The 15,894-nt window shown below is 40.8% G+C and overlaps 2 protein-coding genes across 2 annotated transcripts in view; one reads left to right on the top strand and one right to left on the bottom strand.

The window, feature by feature from the left end:
* Window positions 1-15,894, bottom strand: part of LOC140235475 (UDP-glucuronosyltransferase 2C1-like) — a 214,040-nt gene that overhangs the window by 16,003 nt on the left and 182,143 nt on the right. The gene's annotated exons all lie outside the window — the stretch shown is intronic.
* LOC140234890 (UDP-glucuronosyltransferase 2C1-like) overlaps window positions 4,554-15,894 on the top strand; it is a 146,313-nt gene continuing 134,972 nt past the window's right edge. Inside the window, exons 1-2 of the mRNA XM_072314932.1 lie at window positions 4,554-4,666; window positions 6,767-7,556. Of these exons, the coding sequence (XP_072171033.1) occupies window positions 4,554-4,666; window positions 6,767-7,556 (903 nt within the window). The remainder of the gene's footprint in view (window positions 4,667-6,766; window positions 7,557-15,894) is intronic.

Genomic DNA, 15,894 nt, shown 5'->3' with positions numbered 1-15,894 from the left:
CTAAAGGTTTTCTTTGTTTAAACCAAGTATGACTTACTTCAAGTAATTAAATTTTGAGTTTGATTCTGTAAAAATTCCTGTGTTAGAGAAATATCTTTGTGTAACATCACATTCCCAAAACAAATGTGTAGGCCTAGTAATGACATCCATAATCTGTTCTCGTAAATTCTACTTCTCTATCAATTTTTCCGCAAAGAATAATCGTGGATTGTCATGGACGAGCAATAATGATCACAGGGCTTATTTCGAAAGGGTGCGGCACGGAGTGGAACGGAGCCGCTCCGCTCCATTCCGCGCCGCACCCTCTCGAGATATCAAAGCCAACTGCTTCTTGTCGAAGTCAGAGCGCAAGTGTCTTATTCAGTGTTCTCCACTATACTACAACGCTTTTACACTGACTATCATGATATTGTGCTTACAAAATATTGCTTTATGTACACATTTGTTTACACATAAGATGTAGTGGAGATGAATGGCGGGGGGGGGGGGGGGAGGAAGTGGGAGTAGATTGTGGCGTATCTGCACGTAGGATGATAAGTTGATCTTGACCAGGGAAAGAAACCAAAGAACTGTTAAGGAGCTTGCCTGATGTGGAAAGGGGGATGTGAGACTGACGGATGTAGTGTATATAATGAGAAGGATGACTAAGAAATGAATAACACGTTCACTGAGTTACATCATTTAGACACATCACATCTTGAACAGACACAATTCACCTGTTTCCACCTGTATTTACCAATCTTGTTGGGTCTCTGGAACATTATTCGTGAATTCGCTACCGATTATCATGATTTTTTTTTTTTTTGGACGTTATAGTGTACTTTGCATCTGTCCTTTCGAATTTCCGATCTTTCCTGTTTAACACCCGAAACTATTTTTTTTTTGAAAGGCTTAAATCATCTTTCACTTAAAGCATTTTGCCGAACTCAAGCAATGTTTTGATACATGGCGTATCCGTTCGTTGCAAGGTTGTAATTAATAGTATGGACGTTGTTTTCGATGTGTCTTCGTGTAGACACCATAGAGTACTAGTATTTTGAAGCTAATTTCACCCCAGCGAGCCTTTAGAATAGCACAAGCCGTTTTGCTAATACATGGAAAACGAAATAATAAATGTTTATTTTGGATGTTGGACACTGTTGGAGGAAAATGTATAGAAACACACCCACAACGCGCTTGTCCTTCAAACGTTAAATAATCTCAATTACACACCTACAGTGTAGTATTTCGTTCTGATATTGGCCTTTTAACTGAGTTATATCATAGCCTCGTATACTGAAAAAAAACACGCACGAGCCAGTGGGGCGAACGAACTGAATCAGGTGCATAGCACATCCTTCTCGTTGAAGTTAATACAGTTTCAATGGGAAAGAGCAGTGTATGGAATTAAAACCGCAAATATAGGGAACGTATAAGCTGCAATCAGATTGGCGAAAAAAACATATCCCTAGGCAAAGATTTAAGAAAAAAGAGACATGTACCCGTCGCATAGTTGACAAAGAAAAGAAGCAAAGTCACACATCCTTTTTTTTTTACCCTAACACATCAGGGTAACTATAGGGGAGGTGGTTCGGGGTCCCCCGCCCTTTTGTCAGCAATCAAAATATAAACAAAAGGGGAAAAAAAGACAAAAATGAATCCCGTTTGAAATAAAAAACAAACAAACATGAAATTGGGCTTGTACTGGCAGCATAGAATTGAGTTGAAGCCTTTTTTTTTATATTTCTTCAATTTTCTTTTCTTTTTCTTTTTTTTCTTGCTTGTCATCCGATGAAACCCGGCAAAAGAAATGAAACAAAAACAAAGATAGCACGGGAGCTTTTATTTTTCTGCCTGTCAGGTGATTGAACCTGGAAGTGGTCGACTTTTTCTAACTCTGACCCCATCCCCCACCCCATAAAAATCCTACTTACGGGCCTGCCTGTAATCATTATCAGTACCTTTGTTATGCATGTATAGCAACTTGTCCTTTCACTTTTCTTTTTAAAGATTCAAAACATTTTTCCAGGAGACAATTTCAAGATACGGCAAGAATTATTAATGCAAGACTTGTTATTCTTGTTATCCTTGTGGATTATACTGTTTTATGCATAGATAACAAGGAAAATCGAGTACATCATTTTACTAATGACAATTTCATTCATCCTACCCAGTATTGTGCTAATGCTACTGTGTAATTTGACGTTATTTCATGGACCTCATTTGCCATAGTAAAATGGTCGTTTATTTAATTAACAAAGAACATTTCTTGGTTCCCTCTTTCCCTATCTCTTGTTTACCGAGTTCAGACATTTTAAATACAAGCAATACGGCGTTATTGTTAATTATGAAGCTTTTTAACAGAGTAATCATCTCGTTTCTGCCGTTTCTTGCTTCATACAAGTGTTAAAAATTTTTTGAATACTATTTTATTGCAACTGCTATTTTCAAACTGTTCCTGCATGAGTAACTGTTGCGACAGCTGATGAGTCTGCAAAGTTATGGATTCGAAACATATCTTTCAACAGCATAAAGATAACAAGTTACAAGACATCAATATGAAGATAACAAGTTACAAGACATCAATATGAAGATAACAAGTTACAAGACATCAATATGAAGATAACAAGTTATAAGACATCAATATGAAGATAACAAGTTACAAGACGTCAAGCATACGAAAACTTTCATTACGATACAATTAAAGTGAAACCTACGTTACCCACCACTCGTTTTATATTACACGTACATCATGACAATATTTTCGTCCGTGAAGGCACGAAACAGCATGTTCCCAACTCTTATCATTTCAATGCCATAAAATCATTAGTATTAAGCCAATTGTCTTCAAAATATCAACAGTTACGGACTACTGTTCTACTGCAGAGTTTATACGCGGACATGTTGTAAAGTCTTGCAGTTTTACAACTATTGAATTGTAATTTTTGAGAATTGTATCGCCATAATATTGCGACATCGTGTTATGATATACGTTCACTTAGAGTTGACGAGAAATTAATGTAAGAATATATACCAAAACCAAAAAGAAAATGTACCAAAAGGAGTTGCCCATGTTGCAGTATTATCTTTGTAACTTACGTTACATTAACGTGAAAACATACGTTACGTGGAATCTAACGAATATATTTTTGCGCACATAGTTTTACATGTTTCATCGATGATACTCAAGAATTGGCTGGCAATTTGGGACTGATAAATGTTGAAAATATTTTCTGAAGAAAGTCCGACGTCAAATTATCGAGAAAACAAATGAACATTACATGAAATAAGGTTTAACACAATAGGACATGCTGTCTTCTGTATAGCATACAGGTCATTGGCCATCCTTCCCATCTGCAGGCAGCATTTACAAACATGGCAGCCGGTGGTATACTTCACATCTGACGCATAATTATCTCAATTATAGACTGTAGTCATCAATCTTAAAGCATTTGAAATAGAATGACATTGGTAACGTATGTTACATGATGAAATTTACTCCCCATGAAAGAAATCATCACACCACAAAAATGAAGCAAAATTATGTGTTCATATTTTTCAACTACAAACTTGAATATTTGTCTCGTGGATTGGTATAAAAATGAAACCTGTTCTAACAACTTTAGTTTTCCCGTTTTGTGATTGTCTAATTATTGTGCCGAAATAGTGGTTTTGGGCCCACAAGTCATGCAGCCCGCTAGTTATACAGCCAACGAGTTCGACACTAAGTGAACAAAGCCCACGAGTTCGACATCAAGTAAACTAGACCCACGAGTTACAGCCCACGAGTTCGACACAACGGAGAAAAAAAAAGACATTGACGCAAAGAAGGCTCAGAAGACCGAAACTATTATTATGCAAACGAAATCAACGAGATTGATTAAGAAATAAAAAAGGCGTCGTAATGTCGTCTTTTTGACGTATATTAACAAGGAAAATGGACGTCATTAACGTGATTAAGGCGTCTCAAACGGACGTCGAAATGTCGTTATTTTGCTCAAAATTAATGGAAGATGTCCAAAAGACGTCATATTTTGACATCTGTCTAACGTTTTGGTCATACAAAGACGTCTTAATGACGTTTAAATCAATATGTCACAGACAAAATGTCACTTCAGAATAACGTCATAAACATGTCGTTTACTCGTCAATTTATGATTTTTACGAAGGCCTTAAAAGGCTTATTGGTACAGAGAAAAAAAAAGACGTGCTGAAGAGTTTATGACAAAATCTAATGAAGCTGTGGGTATCTTCAGATACAACCATTAATACGGATCTATACTGCTAGAGTCCCTAAATGCTACACCTATGCTTACCACCTATTCCTATAGTTACTGGTTGTTGTTGTTGTTGTTGTTGTTGTTGTTGTTGTTGTTGTTCTTTTAGAATTGTGGAGCTCTCTGCTGGGTGGGCAATTTGCTCCAAAAATATATATTAACTTTTATTCAAATATACCCTAAAATTCAATTATAAAAACCTACACTACTTCTATTTATTTACAAAAAAACAACAACTAATCACATCTATATTTACATATTTACATAGGAAGAAAAGGGGACAGGTTTTCGGAAAAGATGTCACCTGCTTACTCCTGCACCGAAATGCAGGGATACGCCGTTCCCGTCGGCAAGCACGTAGAGGACCCGCCCGCCGACGCCGGAAAAGTCTTGGCCTTTCCCGGGGGCAGGCGCCTCTAGTTGTCTTAGATCGGCCTAGGTGTTTAGCCTAGTAGGCAGAGACATCGTGGAAGAGGAGGGATGATAGAAGAATAGCGGAAAGGGTGAGGACAGAACATAGAAAACAGACAGCTAGGGGGGTGGAGGGTATTGTATCACGTTTTTATATAAGAGAAAAAGTTGTAATGCTTCATTACATGGTACTAGACTAGGTCACAATTTTATAATCAGCGCAATAAAAATATGAAAACATTGCCGAGCGAGGGGGTATAGGGGAGGGTGTGGGAGGGGGAGGGTCCCCCTCCCACGGTGAGAACTTTTTGCATTTTGATGTTGCAAATGGTGCAATTTGATGCATGTTTTTGCGTGTTTTAACGAGTTGAAACAGTCCCACTTGTTTAAGGTTGCAGTATATTTTAGTGTAGAATATTATTGAACAATTTGCCAATAAAATGGTATAATTTAAATACACTAATCTTCTTGTATTAATTCTTACACTGAATATCATGAACGCTGTCTGTTCAGCAATCAAAGAGAAAAAGCATGCACACGAGGGTGTAGATATAAAGGGGCATATCCCCTCCCACATGAAGGTGATTTTACGTTTTCAGACCTGAAATTCAGCGATCTGGTGCAAATTTTTGGTGCAATACTTTTTCATCGAAGTGTTAAAATCACGGAATTTAGCTCCTATTCCGAATGTGCACCATCTGTGCGTATGTATAAAGTCTAGTGAGGTAGAGCTTAGGGGAAGGGGGATTCCCCCTCCCGCTCGCGGAGCTTTTGCTTTTTTTAGAATTGAAATAAAGCGATCTGGGTATAGCCACAGTCTATTTCTTTGCATGGCGGGGTGGGGGGGGGGGGGGGAGCAGGGAGAAGGCGTGGGCGAGTGTTATCTCCACCCTTCCCTTCCGATGGAGCTTTTATCTTTTTAAGGTTAAAATTGAGATATCTCGTATACGCATATTTGATGGAAGCAACATTTGGGAAATCACACACACACACACACACACACACAAACTGATGGGGGGGGGCTGAGGGAGGAAAGGGTCGATTAAAAGGGGAAATTCCAGTTATACATGAGGGAACCTTCAGTTTTCGGAATATAAGTCTTGTGCACTCAGAATTATTCAGAATTTTTTGTAAATCTAAAAAGTGTACTTAGCTAGGGAAAGAGGCACAGAGGGGGAGGGTTTGGGAGGGGGATACCCCCTCCCAAGCACGAGGGTTTTTGCATATTTTGAATTGAAATTCAACGATCTGGTGCACACTTTGAGTGAAATATTCAAAAAAAAAAGATATCTTATTTGATGAAAGGTTGCAAAGGAGACCCGCCTCATGTGCATGCATACAGTATACACGCATTTCTTTTTTCCGCCTCCCAAATCCCCGGTCAAAATCTTACGGGGGGGGGGGGGGGGGGGCGACCGCCCCCATCGCCCCCCCCCCCCCCCCTGGCTACGCCAGTGCATCAAACGGAATTCTTAATTACTTCGCACTTTTGTGTGGTCGCTACGAAAAGAACTTAGCTGAACTAAAACAATCCTTTGCAAGCCTGGCAAATTCCACAAGTGGCATCTTATGAAATTATGTTTTGTCTTTCATCCCTAAAAGAAGAAGAAGAAAAAAAATCACACCAAAGAATCACTTGTGTGACCTTCCCATGAAACCGAAGTGAAACATTCATGATTTTAAGAACAAATGGAGGGAAGTTGAAAAGCTCTGGGGCCGCATATATTGCGCACCATCAGTATGATTACGAGGTCAATTTTTGATAAGCCAATCACGTCCGACGTCCTTAACTCTGAAACGAAACTTTATGTAACTATCTCACATGACGTGGGGTTAGTTTTGGCATGCGCCATAATCCTTCCGATAATGCGATATCGATACCGATAACGATAGCAAAGGATCCTATCCTCTTGTACTCAGCTATCACCCCTTTCCCAACTCGCAGCTTTGTCTCTCAATTCGATACCGTACATTCTGGAAAATTAGTAGCTTGTTTCTTTAAAAACAAAATCCAAATCACCATCAAAATTTGCTTCTAGTATGAGGTTCAACGTCATCTGTGCTTATCAATTTCTCTGTCTGGTTCTGCTGGCGAGTAGAATTTCGACAGCAGCCAAGATTTTAATGACAACGGGCTCCAACTCCGGTAGCCACTTTTCCGTCTTGGCGAAGGTTGCGACGGCCCTTGTCGAAAGGGGACATACGGTTACGGCGTTGATCAGCGATGCCTACGCCGATAAGGCAAAAGAATCCAAGTACGCCGAATTCAAGTTCGACATCTTTCATGAAAGCGACATCGACTTGTCACGACAATGGCCGGCCATGTACGCTAATTACCTCATATCGAAGAAAGTTTCTTTCTTTGCCAATTTGTTCAAGTGGAAGCCGCCGGCGGTGACCTCGCTTCTTAGAAACTGCAAGGATATGATCGACCACTTCGTCGGGAAAACGGTCCAGTACGATCTCTTCATGCTCGATGGCCACAGTCCTTGCTCTGTGTTCCTTGCTGGTCGGCTCAACATCCCATACATTATCCTTATCCCCAGCGGTATCAAACCCTCCCTAGCAAGACGACATGGCATCCCCGATACGTCCACCTACTACCCCGAGATGTCCACAGGTCTTTCTCACCGTATGGGCTTCTTCCAACGGGTTTCAAATACTATAACCGCGTTTTGTGAAGACGCGGTTGTCTTTTTCGAGTACGATATGTTAAGCTTCATCCTCAGTTTCCAGTTCAACGTAGAAACGCCGATTCGGACTCTGCTGGCGGATGCACAACTTGTGCTGGTCAACTCGGATTTTGCCGTGGATTTTCCCTTTCCGCTGCAGCCCAACGTGGTGACGGTCGGCGGGCTGACTACCCGGCCCAGTCAACCACTTACTCCGGTGAGTCTTGCATAAATCGTCCTTTCTAAAACTGCAGCAATGATAACAAAAATACGACTGATCAAAATAATGATAATAAAAACGACAATAATGACATCAATGTGGTCTTATCTATCCAGGATAGCGTTTTCAGTCTACGTACTGCTCTCCAAGATGGCCCTATAACATTATAATCTTGATTAAAAAATGCGATACAAAATGTTGGTTAGCTGTTGGTACTTAGCAATACACATTTTATATCTACACACATCTCTGAACACCGTGGAGAAATCATGAATTCAACGCCTTTCACTGAAGACCAGTTGTACATTTGACGTTAAATTTGGTTTTGAACTTTAACTTGAATATTTTTCTAATGCCCATATTATGACATGATATCATCGAACTCTAAAGTTGCAAACAATAAGAAAAATTATAAGCAAGAGAGTATAGTAGCCGTAAAGTAAGCGCATAATATTGTGAGACCACACGGTTAAGAACTGACAAGGCACTAAAGTAGAGAAAATGTGGGAGAAAGAATAACAGAAACGATAACTATTAACTTCTTGCCGGACCATTCACGATGTGTATATTATTATGTTTTATATTATGGACTGACTAGTGATTGAAGTTATACAACTCATTTGTCATAATACGGGCATAAAATAAAAATAACTTCTACACTTAAGAATGTACGCCATACTTTTATGGTTATATCAACTTAAAATCACTATGGTTTACCCATTATCAAAATTGAAAAAAAAAAAAAAACGACAAAACGCTCCCTCCCTCCCGTTGAGGACGAGTCCCGAGTATACTCGGGCAGATGTCTATGGGAAATGCGTGTTGTAGCAAAATCAAACCGTCTTAAACGGGTTAAGGCTTAAGTAAAACTGTAACAAATGCCAACGCAAATCCCCGTTGCCCGTGGTGCACTATTATTAATATGTGTATGTGAAGAAGCTAGCTTGTACCACACTGGCCAAGCTTCACCACCAGATGGCAGCAAAACGAAGCTGAAATCTAGGCCATAGTGTGTGATGTATAGGATGATCATAATGAGAGAACGATGTATAGTAGAGCAGATAAGCCGAAAAATTGTGCAAAATTTAACTAAAGCATGAAACTTTCACCAGTGTTAGTGCATGTTATAAGATTCATTTTAAGATCGGGAGGTAAGTCTGAATTGACCTCTGATGACCTCAAAAGGTCAATGACCTCAAAATTTGATAAAAATAGATATTTTGCATCATTGATGAATGTTAAAATGGTAATGATGTACTAAAAACTCATTTTTGTTACAGTGGAATTGTCTTCATGTTCCATAGAACCCTGACAGGTTTCTACCTTTGACCTCTGATGACCTCCAGAGGTCAATGACCTCAAAATACCAGAATATTGATATTTTGTCATTGATTAATGATAAACACGGCAATGATGTACTAAAACCATGTTTGTTTGTTTGTTTGTTTTTTCAGTGAAATTGCCTCAATGTTCCACTGATCCTTGACAGGTTTCTACCTTTGACCTCTGATGACCTCCAGAGGTCAATGACCTCAAATTATCAGAATTTTGATAATTGGTGCAATTGGTTGATGATAAACATGATAACGATGTCTTAAAAATTCATTTGTGTTACAACTGAATCGCTTTCCTATTCCTCAGATAAAGGGAAATTATTTACATGTCTCTGCCTTTGACCTCCGAGGACTGTGACAGGTCAATGACCTCAAAATATCAGAATAACATATATTCAATGGTTAACTGTATACCTGGTGTGCAATCATGCATTATGCTATTAGCATTTATGTTACAATAGAAGTGTCTTCTCATTCCACAGAACATTGGTCATTAGGCCTACCCTGTGTATATCCAACTTTGACATCTAAGGACAATGTGAGGTCAGACATCTAGAATATCAAAATTTGTGTAGGATTACAAATATTGATGTTTGGCTTCATTGGTTTAATCCTAAAAGTTTAATCATTTACAAATCACGCCTTGACGTTATAATCAATGCATATTCCACAGAGCATTGGTTCATAGTAAAAGGTCTCAGGAATGTGAGCAGTCAATTACTTCAGAAATGAAGCTTACGTGTCTTCAATGATGGCAGTGACCTCAAATACCGTATGTCCCCCCCCCCCAAAAAAAAAAAAAAAAATTACAACGGGACCCTCCACAATGATATCTTTAAAAATGTCGAATCAATCTAAATGCAAATTCAGGGTATGAAACTGTAACTCATTGCCCACATCTTACAGGAAACCCCATTCGATTTGCTTCAGTGGTCAAAGAGAAATTAGGAATTTTGTAGAGGATGTCAGGAATCTCTTCCTTCCAAGTTCTGTCTACTGTATTCACACACAAGGTCATTGAAGTGCTAAACTTGGAAGAATCAGACTCATGACATGCTTTACAACAATCCACATTTCTTAACCAAATCGAATGGGGTTTACTGCAAAATAGAGCTAAAATTTTATATTTTAATACCCTGAAGTAGCATTTAGACAATTTAATCATATTGGGTGTTATCAATGCGAAAATCTGATTGATTTTTTTTTTTTTTTGGACATACTGTATAATATTTATGTTTGGGTTAGTTATGCAGCCTAGCTTGCATGAAATTTTTTGCAACATTATCCAATTTGCACTGGATGAAATTGGTACGCTTAAACATGGAAGGTGGGGAGAGGAGTACCATATTTTGGGTTAATGCTTAATAGTATGTGAACAGGCATATGGCAAAGTCCCTTGAACTGGATGAAAGAGTGAAAGATGCTAACCAGAAAACAACAGGCCCACCTCATCAGGTGTACGTCACAAGTCAAACAACTCAAGAGTCGTACAGCCCATGAGTTACGCAGCCCACGAGTCATACATCATGTGACCTAAACACTAGATGAACAAGGTCCATGAGCTCGACATTAAATATAGTAGGCCCACAAGCAGTGCGGTCCGCGAGCTCGACACTCGAGGAAAACTTGGCCCACGATTAATATATGTATTTCAGAGAGCTTAATCTATTCAGTGTATAGGTCTTGTGGACCTCCCCCCCCCCCCCCCCCCATGTGTCGGACTCTTATGGGCCTGGTTTGCCTAAACTTAGTGTCAAGCTATGGGCAATGCTACCTAGTTTCGAGCTCGTGGGCTGTATGGTTCCGATGAATGACTCATGGTCCTGGAGCATACAGTGACGTCATGGACAATCTGGAAAACGACATACTGTGAGCCCTAACATGCATTCCACATGAAGTAATCCTGTGTCAAGGCTACGGTCACAACTCAGAGCGGCGACCAACCGATTTGTAGCCTGCTCGGTCGCTGCTGAAATTTTGGCACCGCTCAGCAGTTTTTGGAGATGCTGAGCAGGCTGTACAACCCTAGCGATGGCCGAGCAGTGCCCTGTCGATTTCCCGTCGGTCACCGATCGATTTTCAGTCAAATTTTGGCGAAATATGGGGATCTGCAACGCGCAGAGTCCGAGCATTCACCGAGCGATGCCCCATCGGCAACTGCACGATCTCCCACCGGCCACCGGTCGATTTTTACGAAATCGCTCAGCGACAGACGAGTGATCAATATGTCATCTACCGGTGACCCGTAGGCGTACCGACGGCCACCCGCCGGTCTCTGCCGGAAATTTCTCACGAGCTACCTGTTTTTATTAATGTACCTATGTGATTTGTGATGTGTTAATTAATCAATTAAGTAATTAAGATAAAACTCGAGGCAAAAGACCTAAGAGTTAAATTATCAACTAACAAACTTCAGCTATGTGATACCACATAAATTAGGAAATAAAACAAAAGGGAGGAACACCCAAGATGGAACAAAGATTAGACTAGATTAGATTTTTCCAAAATTTCATGTTTGCTTCTATATTTTACAGTATTTTTATACTCCTATTTTAATTTTCCCCATCTCTTGTCATTCATTACCTCTTCAATCAATAGGCTTTATTGAATGATAAGGTAACCAAACCATATTTTACTACGTCAACATATCAACACTAACTTTTAGCTTTCACCTCTTTTGCCCCAAAGTGGTTGCCTCTGACTTCCATGTCCCTCTTGTTGGTTGCCGAGATGTTGAGATGCTGAGATACTTCTTATCCCTCCCCCTGCATCTTCCAAATTGCGCTAGATTATCTTCTCCATCTAGTCCCAGGTTTCCTTCAGTGGTTCTGTCATTTTTATCTTAACATTTTTAGTCCCTACATCGCTCGACGGCGACCGCTCGATCTATTCTCTTGGTTTTCTTCTGTGCTGTTGTCATTTTTGTCTCTACTATTTTTGTACCCTAAATCGGTCGGCAGCGACCGCTCGATTAGGTCAGTGCCTGGGCGGTTCCCGCTCGCACACCGAGCGTATTTTGGGCAGCGAGTGAAATCTGGTCGGTCGCCGCTGAAATTTCAACTCCGCGGTAAAACTTCAGCGGCGACCGACCGATGCCCCAAAAATTAGTGGCGCCTGGTCGGTCGCCGGTCGGTCACCGGTCGTTGTCCGACCGGTTTTGGCTAAAAACTCGCCGACCAGTCGCCGAGTAGGCTGATTTTGGGGGTTGTGACCGTAGCCTTACTGCTATTGTCATCCGGTCAAGTTTAGGTCATTAAGTCAGGCAACTTGGGGCATTTTTTTTTTTTTGGATGACATCTTTAGGTACCTCACTTCCAAATAGGAGTGGAACTACTATTTGCTCTTATTGTCTTCTTTATACTCGATACTTCTTAACAATTGGGCCTGGCCAAGAGTTGTGCCCCCATGCCCAAATATTGCTTGTTATACCCCTGCCACACATAGTGTGAAGGGGGTATATAGGAATCACCGCGATGTTGGTCGGGCGGTCGGTCGGTCGGTCGGTCTGTTGCAAAATCTTGCGTCGCGAACTCCTCCTACAGTTTTGAAGCAATTCAAATGAAACTTCGGGTAAATGATGATAAGTATTGAGGTATAGATGTGCAAGACGTGTTTTTTTGTGTTTATCGGACAATGCGTTGCCATGGTAACCATAATTTTACCAAAACCTTGTGGATTGAATAACTTCCATAGTATTTAAGCAATCAATTTCAAAATTGGTATCTATGATGATCTATAGGTGTAATTATGCAAGACACTCTTTGTGTTTTGTTTGTTTGATTCATTTTCCATCTGAGAAGATGGCTGGATAGCCCATATTCAGCTACGTTAAGCTGGTCTTCCATGGGGTCCAGTTGGGTGTGAGGTGGGACCACTTCACCGGGTTAAACACCCTGCTCTTTGCGATGAATGAATGAAGCGGGATCTTTTACGTGCATGAGTTGTTACTCTCTCTTACACGGGACCTCCATTTTATGTCCTATCCGAGGGACAGACTGTTTTGCCTCTTGCTAGAGGGGACGGTATGCTTACACACAACATTGCTCAGTCCAGACTCGGGTTCGAACCCGGGCCGCGTGATCGTGAGGCAGACGTGCTACCGACTGAGCCAACTCGCCGCCCTGTTTGTACTTGACAAAGTGTTGCCATGCTAACCGCATGTTTTCTTCGAAATTTGTGGAGTGAACAACTTCCACAGTTTTGAAGCAATTGAAATCAAATTTGGTAGGCATTATGGCCTTGAGGCATAGATGTGGAACACATAATTTTTGTGTTTGTCGGACAAAGCGTTGCCATGGTAACCATAATTTTACCAAAACCTTGTGGATTGAGTAACTTCCACATCATTCAAGCAATTAAGGTCAAATTTAGTATGTCTGATGATCGGGAGGTGTAGTTATGCAAGACACCAATGTGTTGATATAAGAAAAATGTGTTGCCATGGTAACCACTCATTTTTGTATCAAATTGAACCATTTAATCTATGAAGGTGAAATTTGGTGTGTATGATGCTCTTTAAGTCTAGTTTTGCAAAATGTCCTTTGTATTTGTATCGGACAGTGCGTTGCCATGGTAATTGCATCTTTTTTTTATCCTGTGGAGTGAACTTCTTCCACAGTTTTCAAGCAATTGAAACCAAATTTGGTAGGTGTTATGGCCCTGAGGTATAGATGTGGAACACATGATTTTTGTGTTTGTCACACAAACGGTTGCCATGGTAACCACAATTTTACCAAAACCTTGCAGATCGAATAACTTTTCCATCATTCAAGTAGTTAAAGGTCAAATTTAGTATGTATCATGATCTAGAAGTGTAGTTTTGGAAGACACCAATGTGTTAGTTTAAAGAAAATGTGTTGCCATGCATGGTAACCACTCATTTTTGTATCAAAATAAATATTCAAGCTATGAAGGTCAAATCATGTGTGTATGATGGTCTTTAAGTGTAGTGATGCTGGGGGAAAGCATGTTTCCATTTGCTGTAAGTTTTATACTCAGTGTCAACTCTGTAATTGTACAGTAAACTAAAATTATTTTGTTTCCAATTCGACAAATGCACAAACTTGGTATTAACGTCACTGCCCTCATGACATCGCATACTATAAAGCAACACAAGGGGCGGGGGTATTAATCACCTTCAGTGATAATTCTAGTTTCCAATATGGCCGCCGTCCGGTTGTGTTGTTGTTGTTGTTGTTGTTGTTGTTGTTGTTGTTCATTTTCCATCTGTGAAGATGGCTGGATAGCCCATATTCAGCTACACTAAGCTGGTCTTCCATGGGGTCCAGTTGGATGTGGGGTGGGACCACTTCACCGGGTTAGACACAGACCCAAAAATGCCGTTTTTAGCTATATTTTTTCGCTTTGGGAATTAAGGTGAGGGCCTGGGCGCACCGGGCACAACTGCTGGCAATTACTGACAGCAACATCAGGAGAATTGCATAACGATCAAAACAATGCGAGCGAGCGAAGCGAGCGAGCTTGAAAATTTTGACATTTTACAGACCCAAAACTGCCGTTTTTAGCTATATTTTTTTCGCTTTGGACATTAAGGAGAATGCCTGGGCGCACCGGGCACAACTGCTGGCAATTACTGACAGCAACATTAGGACAATTGCATAACGATTAAATGCGAGCGAGCGAACGATTTATGTTCCCAAAACTGCCGTTTTTAGGTATATTTTTTCGCTTTGGAAATTAAGGGGAGGGGTGCATCGGGCGCAACTGCTGGCAATTACTGACAGAAACATCAGGAGAATTGCATAGCGATTAAATGCGAGCGAGCGGATCGAGCGAGCTTGAAAATTTTGACATTTTACAGTCTCCAAACTGCCGTTTGTAGCTATATTTTTTCGCTTTGGAAATTCAGGGGGGGCGCACAGGGTGCAACTGCTGGCAATTACTGGCAGTAATATCAGGAGAATGGCATATAACGGTTAAATGCGAGCGAGCGAAGCGAGCGAGCTTGATAATTTTGACATTTTACAGTCCCAAAACTGCCGTTTTTAGCTATATATTTTTTCGCTTTGGGAATTAAGGTGAGGGCCTGGGCGCACCGGGCACAACTGCTGGCAATTACTGACAGCAAAATCAGGAGAATTGCATAACGATCAAAACAATGCGAGCGAGCGAAGCGAGCGAGCTTGAAAATTTTGACATTTTACAGTGCCAAAACTGCCGTTTTTAGCTATATTTTTTCGCTTTGGACATTAAGGAGAGGGCCTGGGCGCACCGAGCACAACTGCTGGCAATTACTGACAGCAACATTAGGACAATTGCATAACGATTAAATGCGAGCGAGCGAACGATTTATGTTCCCAAAACTGCCGTTTTTAGGTATATTTTTTCGCTTTGGAAATTAAGGGGAGGGGCGCATCGGGCGCAACTGCTGGCAATTACTGACAGAAACATCAGGAGAATTGCATAGCGATTAAATGCGAGCGAGCGGAGCGAGCGAGCTTGAAAATTTTGACATTTTACAGTCTCCAAACTGCCGTTTGTAGCTATATTTTTTCGCTTTGGAAATTAAGGAGAGGGGGCGTACCGGGCGCAACTGCTGGCAATTACTGGCAGTAATATCAGGAGAATGGCATATAACGGTTAAATGCGAGCGAGCGAAGCGAGTGAGCTTGAAAATTTTGACATTTTACAGTCCCAAAACTGCCGTTTTTAGCTATATTTTTTCGCTTTGGAAATTAAGGTGAGGGCCTGGGCGCACCGGGCACAACTGCTGGCAATTACTTACAGCAACATCAGGAGAATTGCATAACGATTAAATGCGAGCGAACGAGCTTGAAAATTTTGACATTTTACAGTCCCCAAACTGCCGTTTGTAGCTATATTTTTTTCACTTTGGAAATTAAGGGGAGGGGACGCACCGGGCGCAACTGCTGGCAATTACTGACAGCAGAATCAGGAGAATTGCATAACGATTAAAATGCGAGCGAGCGGAGCGAGCGAGCTTGAAATTTTGACATTTTACAGTCCAAAAACTGTCGTTT

This window comes from Diadema setosum, chromosome 11 (assembly GCF_964275005.1).
Source record: "Diadema setosum chromosome 11, eeDiaSeto1, whole genome shotgun sequence".
NCBI classification, from domain to species: Eukaryota; Metazoa; Echinodermata; class Echinoidea; order Diadematoida; family Diadematidae; genus Diadema; species Diadema setosum.
The sequence above is the reverse complement of the archived record's forward strand: the minus strand, read 5'-3'. Positions and strand labels throughout refer to the sequence as shown.